This window comes from Arvicola amphibius, chromosome 3 (genome assembly GCF_903992535.2).
Source record: "Arvicola amphibius chromosome 3, mArvAmp1.2, whole genome shotgun sequence".
In the NCBI taxonomy this organism is placed as follows: Eukaryota; Metazoa; Chordata; class Mammalia; order Rodentia; family Cricetidae; genus Arvicola; species Arvicola amphibius.
The window spans coordinates 116,852,631-116,875,978 of NC_052049.1; the positions used below are offsets into that span (position 1 = coordinate 116,852,631).

The following is a 23,348-nucleotide window of genomic DNA, read 5'->3' on the forward strand; positions in this document are numbered from 1 at the left end:
TGACTGTACAAACAGCAGCACATGACCTCCCTCCCAAAGTGCCTATGACGTTCTGTGGCCATTCTGGGGTTTGAGCTTCCTCGTGTTAAATTCCTTGGCACGGCATGTGAAACGCTATACGAATCACCTCTGATATTTATAAAAGTCAAATGCTATTATGCATTCAATGATGAGGGCCTGCCAACCAGCATGGAGTCTGCCTGTCCTTCTGATGACTCACTGTCCTGCCCTCCCCACTACTTTCCACCTTGGGCAGGGGCCTGAGGCCATTTCTTCCCTTTTTTTTTTTTTTTTATTTCATGTAAAGTATCAGGGAGATCAAGGTTATTTCTCGTCAGCTGTTTGCTCTTCTCTCTCCTGCCTCTTCTGGGGCTGGGCCCTGGGAGACAGAGACAGTGCTTGAGGTCTGGATCCTGACACCCTGACATGGCTTCTAGGTGTCCAAAATGTCCTTCTAGCCAAGCTCAGGTCAGCAGATAAACAAGGCTGGCTGGCAATGGTCCTGAGGGAAGGACATGCTGGTTTTACTCTTTAAACCCTTGACTCTGCCTCTATTTATTCTTGCATTCCTCCTACAGCCAGCCTCCATGAGGAGCCCTTCAAACAAGAGCTTCCCCTTTCCACCTGGAGATCAGTCAAGGGCACGCCTTGCTCTTTGTAAGTGTCATTGGCATATCAAAGGTGAGACACGGGCCAACACACAAAGATGGTGACACCATTTGCAACACCCAAGGAGTCAGACAGCTGCTGGGCATGTATAAACCTCTGGGATGGTTAATCTCAATTGTCAACTTGAATGGGATTGGAATAACTCACGAGATACCCCTCTGGGTTTGGGTTTGATGGCATCTCTAGAGAGGACCAACTAAAGGAAGATCCACCCTGAATGTGGGCAACATTATCTTCTGAGCTGGAGTCTTAAGGAAAAAAGGGGGGAAAGGTGAAAAATAGATGAATACCTCTTTCCTATATTTCTGCATTTCTGCTTCCTATTCCACTAAGATGCCAGGAAGCGAAGAGTGCCAGCTCCACATTCCTGCCAACAGGAAGCTACCTGATGCCATGTCTTCCCCACCATGATGAACTGTCTGCCCTTCAACTGAGAGCCAAAATCAGTCCTTCCTGCCGTCATGGCACTTCTTGCCAGGTATTTATTTGGTCACAACAATGAGAAAAGTGGCTGACAGAACCTTCTTCCTAAGACAGGATGTGTCCTCTGAGCAAGTGTCCCCCAGTGCCCACTCCCTGGTGGAAGGGAAAGGCAGAGTCCATAGTGCAGTCCTTGCTGTTGGGTATGTCTCAATCCATGGCCCCTGGATTGACAAACCTGCTTGAAGCCAGTTTGAAGTCCATGACAAGCACTGTCTAAACATCTGAGTCTGGTTGAGTGGCCTTCCCTATCACACAGCAACATGGAAACTAAACGTTTTTTTTTTCTAGGCCAGTACAAGAAAGTCCTTCTTATGTAGTCAGGGGAGAGGGAAGCTTGGGCAGAACATGAAATCATGTGAGTTCTAATTCTAGTTTGGAATTTTTGTTCTTGACTGACTACCTTTTCCAAACATGGATTTTATGCCTCTGGCATGCGTAACAGATTCAATGCCATACCACACAGGAAGAAAAGACAGTGCTTAACGAAGGGGCTCTGGGAGAACCACGAGGCACTCATTCCAGCTCTGTCCTGGACTGGTGCTTCCCCACCCCCCAGGTCTCAACATTCTCCACCAGAGAGAACTGAGGGAGAACTAATGCCCGCCTTAGTCCGGAAGAGCTGCCAACTACCCATGAAGGCCAGCTCGTCAAGTGTCCACATCTAAGGCCAAGTTCAACTTCCACACTCACGTCCTTCAAGTGACCTTCAGGAAAGTAGGATCCAAGTGTAGTCACCATTATGAGTGACATCTACCCAGCACCTGGCATATCGAGCATGGCGCTCCAAAAACTCAGCTGGAATAAACAAATAATGGGACAAACAGCTAGATAACCTCTTCCCATGGACAGCAAATGAGACTGTCAACATGGAGGATCTTCTGAAGCAGGCTGTGGTAGGGGCAAGTTCCTGGTCTAGTTCCGGGTACCCAGGGAAGGCAAACCCCAGGAATGGTCTCCAGCCACCTTCTGTCTGCATTTCTTTCATTATGGAGATGGGGAAAGAGTGGGAGGGAGTAGAAAATCTGATGAGAAGGTGGGAGACTCAGAACATCTAGGTGTCTGACAGTGGCAGATGTGAGAGCCCACCGGCAAACTCTTGTCCTCCTGTGCCCTCGATGGCAATTACCCTGGCCTCCCCTAAGATGTGTCGGGGACACACCTGGCGCTGCTTGAGGCTGGAACACCTGCTTAACCCTGGCCCCAGGTTCTGTATTGATTCAGCCGTATTTAGCTATGGTAGGGCAATGGCAGGGTGGGACATTCCAGGCCCTGGGCTCTTCATATCTATCAAACCTGCCATCTGAGTTTGTTCAGAGCATAGAACCTTTTGTGTTCTTACTACTCTCTGGTGCACCTGAAGGGCTATAGTGGTTGAGGGTTTGGCAGGCATGTCGGAGTTGATGGAGGACAGAAGTGGGATCCCAGAAGCCCCTGCCCCCAATTTGGGAAGGCAGCTGGATGTAGTTAGTCTCCATATCACCAGCACTGTGAACACGGCTCTTCCCCTCTCCACCTACCCAGTGAGGGGATGAGGGCTCTCCGTCTCCAATTAGACTCGGGAGGATGCAATAACAGTGCCCATAGCTACCATTTCCTGACCTTACGCTTCGCACAAGGCCCATGCCTAGGGCTTCCTAGGCTTTGATTATCAGATCAAATCCGTATGATACCCCATGCACACTAGGCACCACACGTTTCTGATACTGTGGTGAGCAAACTGACTTGAAGTTAAACAGTCCGACCTAGATGATAACACAGTCAAAGCTAAGACTGTGTGACACCAGATCCCAAGTTCTGGGCCACCATACACTGGTACCTAGGACTCTACACTCTCGACTTAAGGTTCCTGGAGTCTAGAGGCTCCCTTTCCTTTGCAGTGTGCTACGTAAGCCAAGTCACTCCGCTAGGACCCACTTCGTGAGAAAGTAATTTTTTTCAGAGATCATCCCACCCACTCCTCTGCTTCTAGTATCTTGATTCTCCCTCAATGGCCATGAGCGTGTGCACCCATGTGCACCTCTTCTGCTCCCCGACACTGTCTCTCATCCCGGCTGCCACACAGACCAGCCTTGACCTTAATTCTCCCATAGTCACACCAAAACAAGCAGTTGCCCAGAGTTCCATACGGATGGCCAGAACTGACGGTTCCCACGTGGGACTCTTCATGGCCTCTTCAGAGTGCCTGCCTTCTCCCTGGGACATGATAAAGACTGACCCAGCCACTCCCCTGGAGCCCCGCAGCCAAGACACTTCCTCTGCCCTCGGATTGCCAGAATCCGGCACTGTCTGCTGCCCCTAGGCCTGTTCAAGTCTCAAGTGGGAATGTACAGTGGCCCGAACAACATTATGATTTGTAAAACCCACTCCTAATTAGTTTGACTTTGAATAAAGAGGGTAATTATTTTTAAATTTATTAACTGCTGTCTGGCCAGAGAAGTTTCCAGATCAAATGACAGGAGAGGCTATTTCTGCTCAGTGATGTAGCAATTTATATTACTGATCGGTCATTAAAACCTCGGGCATAAAACCACTTGTGTTTCTTGAGCCAAGATAGTGTCCGTGTGTCAAATTTCAAACCCAGAGTATAAATTAAGCCATTAATGGTATTTATCAGTTTATCTGGACTTAAAGAACTACTTATTAATTTAAGATGGTCCTGCTACTGAAGCCAGGAGGTGCCCTGGGTGTGCACAGGAATGTGCGCGCACACGTATGTGTTTTCTCACTCGGGTTTTGACTGATCAGAGTAAAAAAGGAAGGGAAAAAAAAACCTTCTGATGTGTAAATGAGGCACGAGCCTCTCAGAGCTGCCTGGCTGTTAATTCTTCGCTGCTCTGCAACCCAAACATTTTGGAAGCAGCAGTGTTTTGCAGTATGTATCTGTCATAATATAAAAGGTGTAAAATGATCTCTGTTTATCTCCTCAAAGTCTTTGCTGTACCCAAACAGAAAACCCGAATGTGACAACAAAGCCCGAGCCCAGCCCCGCCATAAGGATAGCCTCCCTAAAATGCCAGCCCAAGCCCATGGAGACCTCGGGGAGGCATGGGGGGTGGCATGTGCACCAGGATAGAAATCCAGGCTAAGTGGAGTCAAAAGGGGGGAGAGGTGATGGTACCATCTGCTTAGCTGATGCTGGAACGGCAGCTATCTTCTGCTAGATTCAGCTGGGGGCTCAGTAATAACCTGAAAGACAGCAGCTCTCCCATGGTGTGTAGTGTCCTGTGCTAGCTGTTACCGCCCCGTGTGGAGCCCTGGCTCAGGGAATGCCCAGGCCAACCTGAATCAGGGAAATTATATCCTTGACCAAGACGAAGATGTAGGTATCAGGGAGTTGGGCATCCTTAGTTAAGTGGGTCATGAGGATCGCCAGGACAGGGCCATGCGTTAAATGACAGCACAGGCTCTCTCTGACCTGTTCAGTCCACAGGCTCACAGACAGTGTAACAGACCATGATGTGGGCAGCTGAGGAGTTATGGGGAGAGGATTGAAGTAGGAGGTGGGTCAGGTTTCAGCTCTGCACTTTCTGATGGGTACCTTCTAGGCCTCCACCTTCTTGTCTGTAAAATGGGTCTGCTAAGGTAGGTGATTGATAAACAATGTATCAAAAGTATCAAATAGTACCAGGAGGACTTTACTCTCCTCAGGGTCTTTATTCCTTCTCTCCAGATCTCTTCTCTGTTCTGTTGGCCTTCTGGTGACACTTGCCACTTCACTTGGCTTGTCTGTCTCTGGTGGCATCATCATCATCATCATCATCATCATCATCATCATCATCATTACTGTTATTATTAATTTTTATGACAGGGTCTCTTTATGAAGTCCTAATTGTCCTGAAACTCACTATGTAGACCAGGCTGGCCTTGAACTCACAGAGATATACTTACTGACTCCCAAGTGCTAAAATTAAAGGTGTGTGCCACTATGCCCAGCCAGTATTCAGTATTATTTTTAATATTCCCTGGAACCCCTCTCCTGGTGTGTGTGTGTGTGTGTGTTTGTCTGTGACAGGGCCTTGTGTACTCCAGGCTGACCTCAAATTTACTAAGTAGTTGGAAATGATCTTAAACTTCGGATCCACCTGCTTCTACCTCTGGAGATGCTTGGATTACAGACAGGTACCACCATGCTCTATGTAGGCCATGTTGGGTGGGGATGGAACCCAAGAATTCTCACTACCAATAGGCTCTCTGGCAATTGAGGCCCAACAGAGATGAATGGAGTTTGCAGGGTCTTTCACAGATATTAGGGTAGCCTGAGGGGTACAACGGGGTTTGTCAGGAAGTACCACCCTTAGTGATACTGGAGCCCTGCCATGCATTAGGAGGATGCTCTGGAGTAAAGCAGGCTGCCTCACTGAGTGCCCGTTCTGTAGTAGTAGGCAGCTGATGCTGTTCTGGGGTAGTTTTGCCAGGCCCTGCACTCAGTTTCTACCCTGGCCTTTTGTCCCAATTTTTCCACTCTTCACCCTTGCCAGAGCTTAGTTTTCTCAATCTTTACTAAGAAAGTCATATGTGGTCCTACTAAACACCCGTCACTTTATCTCCACATTGTCGATTTCTCTCAGAGCAAGCCTCTCTCTATTGGTAGAAAGCCACACAGTCTCTGAGTAAGTTCACAGACAAGACCCCAGTGTTCTTGGAACATGGCTATGCTGTTACCACTTCCCAGACACAAGCCAAAGACCCAACAGGTAATCAGTAAGCACCTGGGTCTGTCTCAGAGCAACGAGCCTGATGATTCCCCTCAAGACACTACTTCCCCAGCCTCTGGCTTAGAAGGAAGCTTGCTTCCCACTGTTTTCAAATTTCGTTCAGATGGACAGGGTGAAGCTACCTGACAAAGCTGGCTCAAAATTCCCCTCAGCCACCCCAGGTCAGAATTCCCAGAGTGGGATTCCTGAGTCTGTGTGGTCTAGCAATCAGAAAATGGCGCCACAATCCGACCCTGTCTTCCTTCGATCCTCCAGGCACTGGAGCTGCTTGTGTCCAAGATGGCTGCCACCAATCTCTCTTTCCCACTTCCCCACTGAGAAGGGAAGTCTGGGTTTCTACTCCTTTAAATCTGGGTCTGACCTGTGACAATGTTAGACAGAAAAATAGAGCAGAGGCAAGACTGTATGTTTAGAGTTGTTTCCCCAGCTTGTAATGGGGCTGGCATCCTATGCTTCCTGGCTCCTGTAGCCTGAGGTATTGTCTTCTATATAAACAGGCAGAGGCTGCTGGACTGCTGACAGGCCACATCGGAGGAGCTCTCAGTCAGGTGTGTGAGTGAAGAAGTCACCTGACACACACCCCGGTGGACTATTAAGAAGGTGCCAGCCCCAGCTACCGGCCAATGGCAGCAACAGGGGAGTCCAAGTGAAAACTACTGCTGGAGCCGAGTTTCACACAGCAGCTAACAGCTGGAACGTTCTCTATGGTCAGCTCCCAACACAAGTGTTCTTCCCCAATCCTCCAGTGGAGCTTGGGGGTATAGCTCAGTGGTGGAGTGCATTCAAAGCAAGCGTGTGGCCCTGGATTCAATCTCCCTAAGCCTCCCCTAATGGACTGTCTTCCCCTTCTCTATACAAGTTTGTGTGTATACAGATCTACATGTATTTATAGATCTATATTTATCTATCTATGAAAATACATGAGGTGGCATATGTGGACTACCAGTTTAGTCTTCCTGAGAATGACAGATTACATATGCACACACATACACATTCACTCAGCTTTGAAAGCTATGATACACATGACATGCAACCTATCTATCTATTCTTTCAAAGTATACAGTTTAATGGATTTTAGTATAACTGTGCCATCATAACCACAATCTATTCTAGAACATGTTTGTCTCCCCTAAAAAAACCTTTGTATCCTTCAGTTGTCAATCCCTATGTAACCCCAGTATCTGCAGCTTCTGGTATCTACTACTGTACTCCAGGCCTGTACAGATTTGCCTATTCTGGACATTACATATGAACAGAGGCCATAAAACAATGGACTTTTGTGTCTGGCTTCTTTCAATGAATGATTTTTAAGCTTCAGCCGTGCTATAGCATGTGTCAATACTTCGGTCCTTTTTTTGCAACCAAACCCTATTCATTGCCCTTGTGTACCCAGTATTTTGCTTGTCTGTTCATTGACAGACACTGGCTTACTTCTACTTGACTGACGCTATGGATAGCCACATTCAAGTTTCTGTATGGACACGCATTTTTATCTCGCTTGGTAGAACTGGTGATTCTATGTGTAAATGTCTTAAGAGCTTCCAGGTGGTTCTCCGAAGTGGCTCTGCCCCCCTCCACCTTCCCACTGGTAATATTTGAAGGTTTTGGTTTTTCCACATCCTCAGCAACATTTTGCCACTCCCTCTCATTTTGAAGAGTCACATCCTGGTGGGTGAGTGGTATCTCACTGTGGTTTGATCTGCATCTCCCTGGTGGTTAATGGCACGGAGCATCTTTTTATGTGCACTCGGGTTGTGTCTGTTATTGGAGTTATGTGACATTTCCTTTACTTATGTTCTACTTTAGCTGTCTGTACTGTATTTTCAGCTTGTAAAAGCTCTTTATGTTTTCTAGCTATAAATTTAACATGTGATCTACAGATACCTCCTCTCTCCCTGTGATAGCTAATCTTCAGCGTCGACATCACTAGACCTGCAGTCCCCTGGGAGACACACTTCTGCCAGGTCTGAGAAGGTGTTTCCAAAGAGAGACGTGACAGACTTGTAACCTCAAACAGTGAGCCAAAACCAACCCTTTTGTCCTTAGGCTGCCTGCTGTCACAGTGGTAAAATGAAACAATGACCTGCCCCTCGGAAGGACTCTTAGCAAACACAAAATAAAGCCCGCGTGCTAAGGTTGAGAGACCTGCCTTGTTTCCATGCTCCTCGGCAGCTTTGCTCTCCGTTCTGTCCGCTGTTCTTGCTGCTCTTCGGAACTTACGAGGCCCCACCTGGCCTGGAGACCTTTCCAAGTACAGGTTCCTCTGCTCAGCCCCCCACCCCCGGGGGGTTATCTGAGTGGCTCACCCTTCCCTTCAAGCTTCTGCTCAGATGTCACCTTCTCCAAAAAAAGCCTTTTTTTGTGACCATTTTATCCCAAATCCCACTTTCCTCTGTCTCATTTTTCTCCCGTCCTTGGTTTTCATTGGTTGCACCCACTTGACATTGTAGCCTACGCTGTGCCTCATACTGTGTCCCAGCACTCAGTTCCATGACAGTCAGAATTGTCTGTCTCATATGCTACTATGTCCTAAATGCCTCCCAGCAGCCTGAAGGCACTGCAGGAAGGCAATAAATATTTGTTACATTGTATCAATCAACTACTATTCATTAAATGCTTACTATGAGTCACTCTGTGAAGCGCTTCAGGTAAAATATTTTTATTTAATCCCCACAAAGCACTGTTTGAAAGATCTATACTATCATTGCTCCACTTTACTAATCGATGGGGAAACCCAAATGGAAAGAGATTAAGTAATTAATCCACAGTTCCACTTAGGAACTGTCCCGCTCAGGATGAAACCGGGCAGTCCCGCCTCTAAACTGTCACACTTATCCCTGCTTCTGCCTCTAGTAGGCTCCTGCTCTCGTTATAACTCCCTTTCTTCATTTGTGACTTAAGAGTAGCTTACGGGGTTCCTGAAAGAAGAGGGATTGTGGAAAGCAAAGAGAATAATGCTTGGCACCGAGTGAGCAACCAACCAGTATGAATGCTGGCCACGATGGCAACAGGGCTGTCAATCACAGTCATGAGATGATGCTGAAGCTGTGTGATCTGCACTGTGGAATCCAACAGAGCTCTATCTCTGTCGGTTAATACTGTCCAAACACATCCCTGCGTGTAGATGGGTGTGTTACGGCAGGGAGGGTCAGACGCTGTGGCGACACCAGAATATCCAAATTTCACCAGAGAGAGGGTGAAGAGGTTTCTGACCATCATCAAGGGGAATGGGTGCTTAGGCAACACCACAGACTCCTAATGGCCTCAGCAAGAGCACACAAAGACACCTGGGGAAGATGGAGGTTCAATGGCTTGTTACGGACAGAATCTTGGCCTTACTCAAAAGAGCTGTTCTCATGGGGACTGTCCTAGCTGCAACCCTTGTCCAGCCCTCTGGACAGGAATCTACACAAGACCATTCCTATCCACAAAGACCCTGGACACACAAAGATGTGGCCAGGATGAGGATGTCACCAAATTCCCTGGACCTCCTTTTGTACTAAAATATTTGTTAGTCTGGGGAACGGAGTCGGGGACACTCACCAGTATGGGTCTGTCTGTGTGTCTCCAGAGCATCCTCCTTTGAGAACTGGGCACCACACTGATCACACACAAAGGCTTTGGCACCCGCTGAAAGAAAGAAAAAATTGGCTAATGTTAGAACCATAGTTCATAGGGTGGGAAGCATCCTGGTACTAGGAAAGTGGCTGGGATACAAGGTTCTGACTCCCAGATAATCCATAACCCCAGTAGTTAGCCCTGATCTGCTTTGGACAGGTGACTACTCACCCAGGTCTCCCATGAGAGAAGAAATGAGAGAAGAAATAAAGTCAGCAAGACTAAGACAAACTAAGGCAGAGTCTAGGCAAGATGCCTCATGAAGATGAAAGGCTAGCTCTGCTGGGTGGATGGACAGGGACAAAAGATACCAACAAGAAGGGACATCACTGTCACCTTGTTTTTCATAGAAAAGTTAGAAAAGTTCACACTACTTATATTTGTAGACAGAAGTTTCTGTCCCACCTGGTTCCACTGCCATTCAGTCACAAATAAACACACAGAGGCTTATATTAATTATAAACTGTTTGACCTATTGTTTAGACTTATTACTAACTACCTCTTATGACTTAAATTAACCTACAATTCTTGTCTATGTTTAGCCACATGGCTTGGTGCCTTTTCTCAATAAGGCATTCTCATCTTGCTTCCTCTGCATCTGGCTGGTGACTGACTCTTTGCCTTTCCTCTTCCCAGAATTCTCCTGGTCTGGTCGCCCCGCCTGTACTTCCTGCCTGGCTACTGGTCAATCAGCGTTTTACTAAGCCAGTATGCGTGCAAAATCTTTACAGTGTACAAGAGCATTATACCACAGCATATACCTACAAACCCTCTGACTCAGTATGTGCAAAATTAACTCCTCAAGCCACCTCCTAACTGCCTCTTGTATCCGGCCACTTAACACCCCTGTGAAATTTCCCAGTACTTGGGAGATTATGTTCAAACCTCTTCCTAGTACACTCAGCTCTTGTTGGTGTGCTGCCTTCCATGCTTCATTTTTCCACACCAACTCTTGCAGAGTAGGCTGCCGTGGCTCCCTGAAGAGGCTGCCTTCCATTCCATTACTGCCCATCCTTCTACACCTCCTCTGCCTCTCTGCATCCTTAGACCCCCAATCCCTAGTCATCACTGAGGCTTCTGCTTTGATACGCGTGTCTTCATGACTGGGCAAGGTGACTTGTCTTTGGCCACATCATTCTGTGAGCCTGACTCCCTGACTCTTATCATCTTGTCTAGGGTGCTATCCGCCAGATTCATGGTGGGAGCCTATGAAAACCTAAACTCCATCAGTGTTCTTAGAGCCAGCATGAGCCGTACTTACAAAGATCAAAGCAACACTGTCACCATGTCAATGGAAAACAACATCACATCGCTGGCTCAATAGTCTTCTGCATCTCATCTAAGGGTCATCACTCTCAAGTCTTGGGGCTTTTCTTCAAAATGTCTTCACTGTGCATCTCTCCATTGTGTAGGGGACATCCTCACCTACCCTGACCTTTGCGGTATCGTGCTTGGAACACTGGAAGACTCGAGGTTGGATTTGGGTTGTCTGATCCTCCCTGGAAGGCCATATAACTCCTCATACTTCCTTATGTAAGAGACTTGTAGTCTGTATTGGTTCTTAATTCCTTTATTTTACCTCTGGATCTTCCATAACCTCACCCAGCAAGCCAAACAACTCCATAGCCAGACCGTCCCTCAGCACCTTCTCGAGGCATGGCCTGGCTCCCCAGGTGTGTCTGTCCTAGGCTCACTCCTGTTTATTCTGTGCCATTTCATGTTCAAGACGATGCACCAAGGTCACACTCTCCAGCCCTCACTGCCCTGCCCCTTCCAACCTGCTCTGTGCCAGCCGGTATGTCTGAGCTCTTCTATATGTGAGTCTGAGTACCTTACCAGTACCTTGTAGACGCATAAGTGATGCTCTGCACATTTGTAGCCCCTACTGCTATTTTCAATCCACCTAGGATTTCCCATAGATTATATATCAGGCACGGTGCTAAATGCTGACTACGCATTACTTCATCAAGTCCTAACAGTAACATTTGGAGTATACACCCCTACTGCCCTCCATTGAGCAGATGGATCACCACCAGCTCAGAGAGGTTACGGATGTGCCAGCTGTCACACAGAACAGAGGGTAGACACAGATGGGAATCTCAAGAGCCTGACTCCAGAACTCTAATCCTCCATACTTTCAGCTTTTTCGGGGTCCCATCTGCAAAGACGCCTTACAGATCACTAGGCAAGCTCCCCTCTTCCTTGCAATGACTCCACAAAACCAAATCCAGTTTCCCATCTTATGTATCAGGACTTCGTGTCAGACTACACTTAGAAAAATTGGTCCAGGACTCGTTTTTTTTTTTTTAAAAAAAAAAAAAAAAAAAAAAACTTGAGGATGGACATGATTGTGCACAGCTGTAAGTCCAGTACCCAGGAAAATGAAACAGAAGGATCACAAGTTCAAGACCAGCCTAGGCTACATGGTAGGTTCCAGGTCAGCCTGAGCTACAAAGGAGGACTTGGTCTCCAAAAAGGTAAGTTTGAAAATCGGTGCCTTCAAAATCCAAAGACTTAAACACCAAACAAGAGTGTTTGTTAATAGAGAATATGAGCACTGCAGAGCCCGAGGGCCCCAGCCTCACTGACACCTATAGTCCCAATGGCGAGCAGGCTATATGAATCCCAGTGTATGTTCAGAACAGGAGCTGGCTAAAGGAATGGGAGGGAAAGCACTCCAGGGCAGATATGCTTTTGATATGAAATCGCTTACTGAAGAGACTTCAAAATAATTAGTCATCTGCCTCTGGTGGCTGGGCTAAGTTTCACCTGGAGGCAGGAGGAAGGCCAGGACAACCTCTGGGTGTCCCTGACAGCCACAGGATATCCTCAGGCCAAGCACCTGGCCCATGGCTTACAGGGCTTTGAAAACGAAGCCAAGAAAAACTCAACAGGGACGGTGGCAAAGCGATGTCTGTGTGTTTGGAGATGACAGCTAGGACCACTTTCATCCCTGTTCAGGAGAAGGGGTACACAGGAAATGCTTCACAAAGCAGAGCAGGTCAGGATGGGGGAGGAGCTGGGCTGGATGCAGTTCCAGCTCCCTCACAATGAGCAACTTCCCCTTGGCCTGAATCATTAACCATCAATGATTTCCGGTGGATTCGCGAGGGATCTGATTCTCTTTGGTTCTATCTGTTCTCCCAGATTCCCAAAGAAGACTGGGAGGCGGTAGGCACCTCACGGGCTCCAACACTGCTTTGGAGCCCTGTAATCACGATCGAGTTAGGACCCCAATAGTGCTGTGAACTTCAAAGGGATGTGGTGTGGAGAGGTTCTTAGAAACAGCCATCAGTGAGGCTGCGAGTAGCATCTCACTTTCATGGCAGATGAGCAGAGAAAGGGAGGAGGGAGGGAGGAAATGAAGGGCAAACAAACACCATCACCCAGGGTTCAGCAGAAGATAAAAACAGAACAGCACACACCATCTACCAAAAGACTGCTTCCTTAGTCCCAGCCTGACCACATCTGGTGGCCTTCAATGTCACCTCCACTCCACACATGCTAAAGTCACGATATTAAGCTCAGTGTGTGAAAAGTCTCTCTCCCCAAAGGACTCTGGGCCAGCAGCCTCCATGTTAAACTTGGCTCCCACGACTGACTCCCATTCATGATACCCCAATATTCCTTCCATGCCTGCCCAGAATCACTCACATCCTCAGCCTCTGCAGGGCAAGGAACTAAGAGCAGAGCAGACACCAGATGAAATCCCCTCTCCCAAGAAGGCTGTACATTAAACTGTCTCTGGAATGCCTGGCTCAGAGGCAGAAGTATTTGGCAGCCCTGAAATTAAAAGTGATAAATTTCCTCGCCAAGCTTTGATCGATAATAGAGGCCTCATCTGTTAATCAATAAGACCGTCTCTGCCTGTTTACTGTGCATGCGTTGTTCACTGTTGCCTTCGGTATGTTAGGTTTGCATTCAAAGCAACGCAGATGTGTATAAACCACACAGCCATTCCTGAAATGCATGACTGTGACATCATCGAGCCCTTGAGACGTTTCAGTGGAAAGGCTGGGGGTGGAGTGTCAAAGGTGGCCAGGCCACCTGAAAGAGGGTGGATGTATCGGGCCTGGCAGCAACACTGACCCCCACAAAATGTCCTGGGGCTCACCACAGAGCCAAAAACCAGACCTCCAGGGACACAGCTCCAAGATGGTCATGACTGTCACATTCTTCCCACATGAGGCTGTTCCGTGGGTACCCATCAATAGAGTCAGAAGGCGATGCCACTGTCCTCATGGAGCTTAAAATCGAGATGCAAACACAGTTGTATTTTTAAAGCAAACCAAAACAAGGCAGGCAGTAGTGTACGGTAGAGAGACAAGCTGGTGAGGAGGGACAAAGGGCAGGGCTGCTGTTTTAGGTGGGGACAGAGCAGCAGCCTCAGGTGAGCCGGTATCTTTGTGGAGATAACGGAAGAGAGGAGGCAGAAAGGAACAAGACCGCTGTCATGGAATATTCTCTTGGCAAAGCAGGAATAAGGAAACCAGGGTGGATAGAAACGGGGCCGTGGGAGGAGCGGCGGACAAGAGTTGAAAAAGGGACCACTTGGAGACAGAGATGTTAAGCAGAAGAGGGAGGAGAACAGAAGGGAAGGAGGGGGGAGTCTACTCCATCCAATCCTTTCTGTCAATCACAGTGAACCAAAAAGAAGGGGGGGCCCAGGCCTGAGTCAGACACTGGATGCTGCAGACATCACACAGGACTCAGTCTTCTCGCCTCTATGAACCCACGGCTCCCTGGCTACTCTTCACATTTTTAAGTTACATTTATTTATTTATGTGGGGTGGGGCATGCTATGGCAGGAATGTGAAGTCGGTGTTCTCCTTTCACCATGGCCCAGGGATAGAACCCAGGTCCTCAGGTGTGGTGGCAAGTTCCTTTATCCAGTGTTCCGTCTCACTGGCCCTGTGTTGTTTCTCTGAGGCAGATGCCAAATATTAATAAATCTGAAACTTTGTTGCTGGGAGCTCACCGATGTTATTAATGCCCCTGAAGGGGTTTGCATTGTGATTAAGGGCTTGGGAACTGGGTCCAACAAAGTAGTTCGGATCTTGGCAGAAGAACCCACTAGCTACAACACTCAGAAAGCTATCTAACCACGAGCATGGCATCTTATCTGTAAAATGGGACCCGGAAGAGTAGTCCCCCAGAGAGCTAACGAGGGAGTCAAGTGCACAGCCTCCTGACTGGGTAGAGACAGAGGACCAGTAAATAGTAGCTATCCCATCAGTACCACCCAGTACTCCTTTAAAACACTGCCTCTGTGCAATTAAAGTGTGATTGATTTTACTGAGATTCGATGCACTGTTATTTGAGGGCCATTTATCTTATATAAAGTGAGTCTCACGTTTGTAAAGACATATTTCAAAACATACGCACACATACACACATACCCACCTCCCTCATCCTGTTGATTTAAAAATGAGTGATTGTTTTGTTGAGGGGAACAGAAAAATCTGCCATAGGACCAATATGTCAGTATCAACAGCAACTCAGTTACCCAGCTCTTAAATCTTCTGGGGATGAGGCCCTGGAGCCTCCTGCAATGGGCCTGCTTCCAGGTTCTGCCCTGTCGTCCCCAGCACATTGGAAGCTCTGTGGGAGTAAACTGGGGTATAAAACCAGTCTGGGATGGAGAGAGTGGGCATTCAGAGCTCTGTCAAACTGTTGCCTGGGGTGTAACACTCGAGTCCTGAGTCTACACCTTCTGGGTTCTCTACGGCCCCTTTGTAGAAACTATAGGACATGCTTTCTCCCTGGGACTAATGGGAAAAGAAGAAAAGACTAGAAAAGTGGGGCTCCCATTCCTCTTGGGAACGGGGTAGCAAGTCCTTTCCCTTTAGTGTACTCTGAGCCACCCATCTCTAGGCAGGCTTCCCTCAGGAGGCAAGGATGGGCACTCACTGGCTGGGGCTGGCAGTGGTTTCCTTTGCGGAACACCCTTACCTCTAGGTTTACCTGAGGGTCAAGAAGCCTGATTGTTACTGACAGATAAACAGACATTCTTACTCCTGCCAGATTCCCAGGGACCCACACATCGCAGAGCCCAAGGAAGTTCTCAGTATCACACTGAGGTACAGAGAGTTGTCTGAAGAGAGCCACTTTCTCCCCCTGTGCCCTGACTTCCTGGTGCTCTCCGCAGGCTAGAAAAGAGGTCACATGTGGATGGACGCACCACTGGGCAAAGGTTTGGTGAGATGAAAAGATATAGCCTGGCTGAGGCTGGAGCTGGTCTAAGGTTTCACCAGGGGGTGGGGGGAAATCCCACCCTCACTCCCTGGCTCATAGAACTCAACCAAAACCAGTTAGAGGCACTAGCAAAGACATAAAGCTCTATCTAAACGTCAGGATTCCAAGGACAGCATAGCTGAGTCCCAGTGGAAGCCATGACACTCCCCACAGTGGCCTCCTCCTCTGGCCTAGTACAAAATCTCCTTCCTTGTCTTCTTAAGCAGAAATGGGACTGGGAGTAGGAGTGGGGGTCCTAGCATATAGGAATGAATAAAAGATACTACATACAATCAGATGCAGAGGATTGTCTCTCTAGGGAAGCAAGGCAGAAGCCAAAAGAAAGAAAAAAAATTCAAAGATCCCTCCCCCTTTAAAGCCTCCCCAACCCCCAAGCTAATAATAATAAAAAAAGAGGAAAAGCTGCGGGGGGGGGGGGGGGGGGGGGCAGCGGGGGGGAGGAGGGAGACACCTAGTGCCTCGCCAGCATCTGATGTTGAGTGGTGTGTCCTTTTTTTTTTTAATTCCTCGCAATTTTTAAATAAACATCTTGAATGTTCTGATGAGATATGCATGCCTGCTTACATAAGGAAGTACAGAGTGTACCAAAACAGCAGACCCAAAAAAAGCATAAGCTGTCAGAACAATGAGTACAGACTTGGGCATTTTACAACAGGCCACGGCGTACAGTTTTATTTACAGTGCCTCTTATCAGACGGAGAACAGCACACTGGCTGCCAGTTCCAAAGGCCAGCACTGTGTGTTCCTTCCCTCAAGGAGCTGTGTACTCCCAGAGAGAGCTGCCTGCAGCCTCGGGCCCTCTTTGGCTCTCCCTAACTCTCGTTTTCTCCTTTATCAACACAAATGAAAATAAAAACTGGGAAGGCTCAGTTTCTCTAAGGGACACTGAACAGGAAAAGGAGAACAGGTAGGCAGACGCCAACAAATGGAAGCCCAGCCATCCCACGGGTGGCCCCAGGAAGTAGCTCTAAAGTGTCACAGCTCTGACTGCACTGGCCTCCCTCAAGGTAGAACAAGGGGCAGAGAGGCCAGGGATGCAACGTCCCAAATCAAAGACAGGGTGCCAAAAGTCAGAGATGTATGGGCATGGGGGTTGTCTTGTGAACTGAGTGTGGCCATGTGTAGGCTCAGCTGTTGACTTGGGAAAAGGACAGTACCTTGTGTATAGCTCAGGGTCCACTCCACACAAGATGAGACCTTGGGACGGGCTGGGGCAAGAGCAAGGCATTGCTAGATTTGGGAGAACAACCACCCGACTTCGGCACTACAGAAGCTGGAAGAGAAGCATGGTGCCCAATGCCCTCAGATTTTGCAGGAATCCTACAGTCTCTGTCCCAGGACCCATAGGAAGAACAATACTTTGTTCTGAATTCTTCCCACTTGAACCAGAAAGGCCTTGAAAGATCTCTTGCCAATAGTTTTTAGCACTAGAGTCTGCCCAATGGTGCACACCATGATCTAGCACTTTGGAAGTAGAGACAAGAGGATCAGGAGTTCAAGGCTAAATTTAGCTACCTGAGACCCTGTATGAGGCTTAGAAACATAGTCCCCACCACATGCACAGTGGAAAGCTGAGTAGTAACACCTTCTAGGATCAAAGAAGCCTAAGTTCAAGCCTCAATTCTACCACTCCTAGCCATCATCCTGAATGAGGGAGTTGTTTCCCACGTGATTAAGCGGTGGTTAATTTAAATTATGCATTTAAAGCCTTTGTCCCCACACATGCATACAGTAACTATATGATAAATGTTAGATGTCATTAACATCAATATATCTTCCGTTAGATTCCCCAAAGTTAATATACGACGTACACGAAACAAACAGGTGCATGGAAGGGGGATAATATTTAGGATACATTTTCCACCCCCAGAAAAGTGAAAAGAAAAAGAAAGGAGAAAAGTCATTCACTCCGATAACTCTTCATTCAGCGGAAGTTACGGAAAGACAGGTGCCACTAAGCAGTTTGCCTCTCAGGGGATCCCAGTACAAAACGACAGTTACAAGGACAGAGCAAGTCTGGAGGTCAGAGGCAAGATGTCTCTCTGGTCCATCCCCATCATTATTCACGGGCCATTTTTAACAGCATCATTATCTTCTACTAGTCACCGAGAAGGAACACACATCCATTGATGCTGAATTATTTCAAGGAAAATCCAAGTCTGATGGCAAATCGATTACACTTAAACACACACACACACACACCACCACCACCACCACCACCACCACCACCACCACCACCACCTTCAAATCTACAAGTGTTGATTTGGAGGGTCTTACTTGACTACAGGCTCTGGTCCCCTTCTCCCTAGCAATTTCTGTGACTGGGCAATCAAAGCACCACAGTGAACAGTACAAGAGTTCACACCTGCCTCCTACTATAAAGGCTGTGAAGGAAGTGACTTCCTTCCACACACGTTACACGGATGGATACCAAGGCTAATGATGAAGCCTGGGGAAGTCCTACAGTGCTGTGGTGCTGGGTTCCTCTTACAGTTAGTGATACAGAATGAACTCTGGAGCCTCACAGCAGACGGAACAAGATGGACAGATCCACAACCAGGCACCAGGCCGAGCTCCAGGGATCCAATCAAAGAGAGGGAGGAGGCAATATATGAGCAAGGGAGGTCAAGATCATGATGGAGAAATCTACAGAGACAGCTGAACCAAGCTTGTGGAAACTCAGGAACTCTAGACCGACAGCTGTGGAGCCTCCATGGGACTGACCTAGGCCTTCCATATGTGGGAGGCAGTGGTGAAGCTTGGTCTACCTGTGACCCTGGCAGCAGAACCACCATCTATCCCTGGTGAATGAGCTAGCTTATTGGAGCCCATTCCCTATGGTGGGATGCCATGCTCAGCCTTAATGCAGGGTGGGGGGGGGCTTGGCCCTGCCCCAACTTAATGTGTCAGATTTTGTTGATTCCCCATGGGAGCCCTTACCCACCAAGGAAGCATCCAAGGAAGCGTGGATGGAGTTTAGGCTGGGGAAAAGTATGGGGGCGGGGGGGGCGGGAGGGGGCAGGAGGAGGACTGGGAGTGAACTGTGAATGGAACGTAAAATGAAATCAAAACATCAAAATTAAAGGGCACTGTTCACCTCCACACAATAGTTTAAATAAGAAACGGTATGAAGAACCTGGTGCACAGAAAGTGCCCAGGTCATCATTAGTAGGGTGGTTACAGACTGATTTCATGTCCTCAAGCTGATGAAAAGCAGCCCCCACCCCCTGGTTGGTACCTCACCTTGAATCCCCAGCTCCCCAGAGAAAGGCCCACTGTAAAAAGTGTACGGCCTGGGTACATGAGATACTCACTATCTCAAGCTCTTTGGATACATACCCCACTGCTTGGAAAGGAAGGCATGGCCACACTTATACAGAGTATTGTTAAATTACCCGCTCAAGAACAACTAAGATGTCCCCAACAGCAACAAAGGAAGGACATTCAGGGTCTTTGATTGTTACTACCAGAGCTGTGGGACCATGGGTGAGCCTTGCCTATCCCTCTGTAAATGACAGATTTCAAAGTTTGAGAGAGAGAGAGAGAGAGAGAGAGAGAGAGAGAGAGAGAGAGAGAGAGAGAGAGAGAGACAGAGAACCTGAATGGAGCAGGGCAGGCAGAGAAGCAGCTGGAAGGTCATGGCAAAGAAAGCTTCTGTGATTACAAAAGGGAACGTAACGCTTACCGCCTTGGCACTGGGAAGGCTGGCTCTGGCTGCCTCCAGCAAGGGCCAGGGGCCTCCTTTCAGCAGAGAAATCTCTCTGGTGGAAACACCCTGTTCTATCAGATGGCCCAATGGAGCAGAGTCCGGTAGTGGAGAAATCATTAGGCAGGATCCATGATCACCAAAAAGGCCACACTGGAGGCTGAGCCCTAAGGCCCAGGGACACTGGACTATTGGGTGTTCAGAGCAGTTTGGTCTATGGGAGTTGGCATTGCCATCTTGGCTAGGTTCTTTTTCAAAGCCAGGGAAATAATAATGGGAATTTCAGCCATTTTATGGGATACAAGAACTCAAATTCTGGACATCTTCCTTGCTGCCCTGCTTGTGGGATGTTCAGAATAATTAGAGGGATTCCTCCTTGCATCAAGCAACCTCAAAGCTCTGGCTGTTACCCGAGCCTTGGAGCTCCTCTTATCTTTAGATACTACACTCCTGACACATCTCCAGATGCCTTGGTCCCAGGCTGACATTCTAGATGCATGCGAGCAAGCATACAAACACACCTGCACACATGGACTGCTGCTTATAGGGTAAGCTTTTCAGGGCTTCTCAGACAGTAGAAAAAAAAAACCAGCTTAGAATGGTGGTACATACCTTTAATCCCAGAACTTGGAGGGAGAGGCATTTGAAGGATATCTGTGAGTTTGAGGTCAGCCTGGTCTATATAGTGAAACCCTGTTGGGGGGGGGGGGGGTGGGGAGACAAACCAGAGCTACTACAAAGACGCCATACCAGGACTGGGGTTGTGCCTACCCTATGAAACTTCAAGATTGTGCCTGCCATTGCCACGGTCCCATCATCCCCTGACACTCTATTGAGTTTGGGCTTATCTTCTGAGAGTGGGAAGCCTCCCTCCACCAAGAGCATTCTGATTCTTCCTTCCTTCAGGCAGTTCCTGTTTTTCTCACCAAGAAGAATGCCCGATATTCTCAAAATGGGTAGATCTCTTTGGAATCGCCATACAGGTAATTCTCTCCTCTTCAATGCCACTTGCAACTTTGTGGTGTGTGTGTGTGTGTGTGTGTGTGTGTGTGTGTGTGTGTGTGTGTATGTATAAGCGTGTGTTTTCCTTACTTAATACTCATATTTCAGCACATGGCAAGACACAGCCTTCTGGAGGACATCAAACGCTGTAACAAGTGTGACCAGTATAGCACATAGAGAGAAGCCATTTGTCAAGCCTCAGCAGGCCAATTCTACATTCCTCCCTCGAGTGTGAGCTGTACCAGGCCCCAAAGATGGGGCTTCTCATCTAGAAATGCCACCAGGAAGCAATAGCCAGCTCTCCCAGGTGTCAAGGCCAGGCTGTCTCCTCCGACATTCTCCTTTTGGTATCTATGGAAGCCAAAGGCCCTGTCACAAGAAACAACAGTATTCACTCAAAAGAGAGAAATGGACTCTCGCGTTAGCACTCTCAAATGACTAAAACAGACATGGTTTTCTGGGCTGACCTTCAGTTACCAAAAGTCCTTCTGTTTCACTCCCCCTGGGCATAGTTGGTAGACTAAGGCTTTGCTGAAAGCAACCTCCTCCTTGGTCTCCCTCCTCCTCTACAGATCCCTCTGAAAACATTCCCATTACTCCTTGCCCTAGCTGAACCCCTTTACCTAGAACAGAAGAAGATTCCCACAGGATAAGGGCTAAAGAGCCTAGAAATCCATCCTAAAATCTGGACCTGCTAATCATTTAAAATGAGTATCTTCATTCTCTCTCCCCAACCCTCTCTCCTGGAGGATTCTTCAAATATATAGAGAAGGAACCCAGGCACTGGATCTTGTGGCACCCCTTTTGATGGCAACTGAGAAGTCCCTCCACCTCTACTCCTACCATCCCGCCTCAGACCCCACGCCCAAGGGCCTGCCATGATCCCGCTCCCTTCCTGTGACCCCCTCAGTGGCACCTCCAGGCTGCCAGCCTCTCCAGGCCTGCTGTGGCTTTCAGAAAACAGAGCGGGCCTATTTTTAGCCCTTCTCAGCCTAATAATACTCCCCAGCACCCATTCAGCTTAATCGCTTTATTGAGGACAAGAAGCGAGCTCTCCAGCCCGGGTGCTTCTGATGTTCGGAAGTAGTAAAATGTTCAAACTGGTTAAAAACGACACTCATTGGCTTGCCTTTGGTGTTTCTGAAACCCTAATTGTGGTTCCAGCCACGGATCTAAGGAACCTTGTAGGTTGCAGAGTCTGGCTCCCTGACCCCCTGCACCATAATTGAGGTGTTACATTACAATCCCAGCACTGCCGGCTTCAGGCTCAAAATTCAGAAGGCTCAAGGCGCCACACTTCTCAAAACAAAAATATTGCCTGTCACAATTAATGCCCATCTCCCCAACCGGGGGGGAAACATGACTGGCTGTTTCTGGTTCACTCTCTACAGAAGGTCCAGGGGGTGCAGGGGATGATGTCCAGGATGAAGCCCATCGTGTTATTAAAGTGCCCCTGACAACTAAAATGACATCGAATTGCTGCCTGAAAACAGAACGGTTTGTTTGGTGTAATTAGAGGACCTGCGAATTTGGTGTGCGCAGAAAATAGACTGTTGGCAGCGCTTCCGCACGCACCTCCGAGACTGTGACTTCCAGAGCATGAGGGTCAGCATTTGCAAGCGGGCAAGCGGCACCACGTGAACTCCACGCCACACAAGTGGTAGCTCGCGACGCTCAGACAGTCAGCATGGTAATACCCATAAAATGGACACAGTAAAATCGACTCAAAAGAGGTCTTCCGCAAGTCTAAAGAACTCCTTCCCCTCTTTCCTTCTTTATTTGTTGTTGCTATTGTTGTTGTTAAGACACAGTTTCGTTGCTAGGTAGCCCTGGCAAACCTGGTACTCATTGTGCCATCTAGGCTGTCCTCAAACTCTTGGTAATCCTCCTGTCTCAATGCTTAAGTGCTGGGATTATAAGCATGTGCCACCTTGCCTGAACCCCACCCCCACCCCTTTTCCTTCTTAGGCAAGGTACCTGAAGCACCTTCGTAAGACTCCTGCATTCTGAAGAGCAGAGGGAGAAAGGCCTCATTAACTTTCCTAGCTAATTTTACAATTTAACCAAACACCACATTTCTGCCTCCATTCAGCGCTGACGGTGACAAACTTGCAATTGTGGAGACGGTGGGAACCATTCCGTCCAGGCTGGAAACTGAAGGCAGGGGCTAGAAAACAACACCAGGAGATGGTTCACTTAGAAACTAAAATAAAACCCAGCTCTAAAGGAGGCCCTTGGAGCAGAATCCAAGGCTGGGCAGGGCTGAGAAGTGAAGGAAGAAAAGCCAGGTCAGCCATGTAGTGTCAGGAAGATGGAGTGCCTAAGTGACAATGACTCTTCCTGTCACCTTGCGGGGCAGGGGCTATATTGGGAAAGCCAAGTTACATGCTGTCCTCCTAGGGGCATGATTCAATGCTGATGGGTAGCAGGCCAAAGGCCAGCCAGGGCCACAGAGGACACGATTAACTTGGCCATGCCCTGGAGCTCCTTCCAAAACATACTCAAGGTCCAGTTGGCTACTGAGCCCAAGCCCTGAGGGAAACAGCCCCCTCTCCATACCTCCTGATTACGATTTGGGTAGAGGTGGGGTTCAGTGGGGAAAGACGCTGTGGCAGGGAATATGTCACCATCAATAAGCCTACAGCCGAGAGTCCTCCGGGCATTGTTAAATGCCTAATTGGTCCTAGTCTTTTAGACTCTCCACACTGGACAGACCTCCAGACAGACAGAGACTCTGAGTCTCCCTTAGCACCTGGGTCAGGCACTGCCCTCCATGCCTGTGGAAGACACCACCCTGGGACTCTCCTTGTTCCTCCTTCAGCTTTCTTCCTCCTGGGGCAACCGTAAGCTTCCACCTGCTTCTCTGTATCCTCCATTCCACAACGTGTGATTCCAGACCC

At 48.2% G+C, this 23,348-nt stretch overlaps 1 protein-coding gene across 5 annotated transcripts in view; it reads right to left on the minus strand.

The window, feature by feature from the left end:
• The window catches only part of Zbtb16 (zinc finger and BTB domain containing 16), a 182,563-nt gene that overhangs the window by 52,260 nt on the left and 106,955 nt on the right, over nt 1-23,348 (minus strand). For all 5 annotated transcript variants that reach the window (XM_038322387.1, XM_038322383.1, XM_038322384.1 and 2 more), the window contains exon 4: nt 9,411-9,497. In XM_038322387.1, the coding sequence (XP_038178315.1) occupies nt 9,411-9,497 (87 nt within the window). The remainder of the gene's footprint in view (nt 1-9,410; nt 9,498-23,348) is intronic.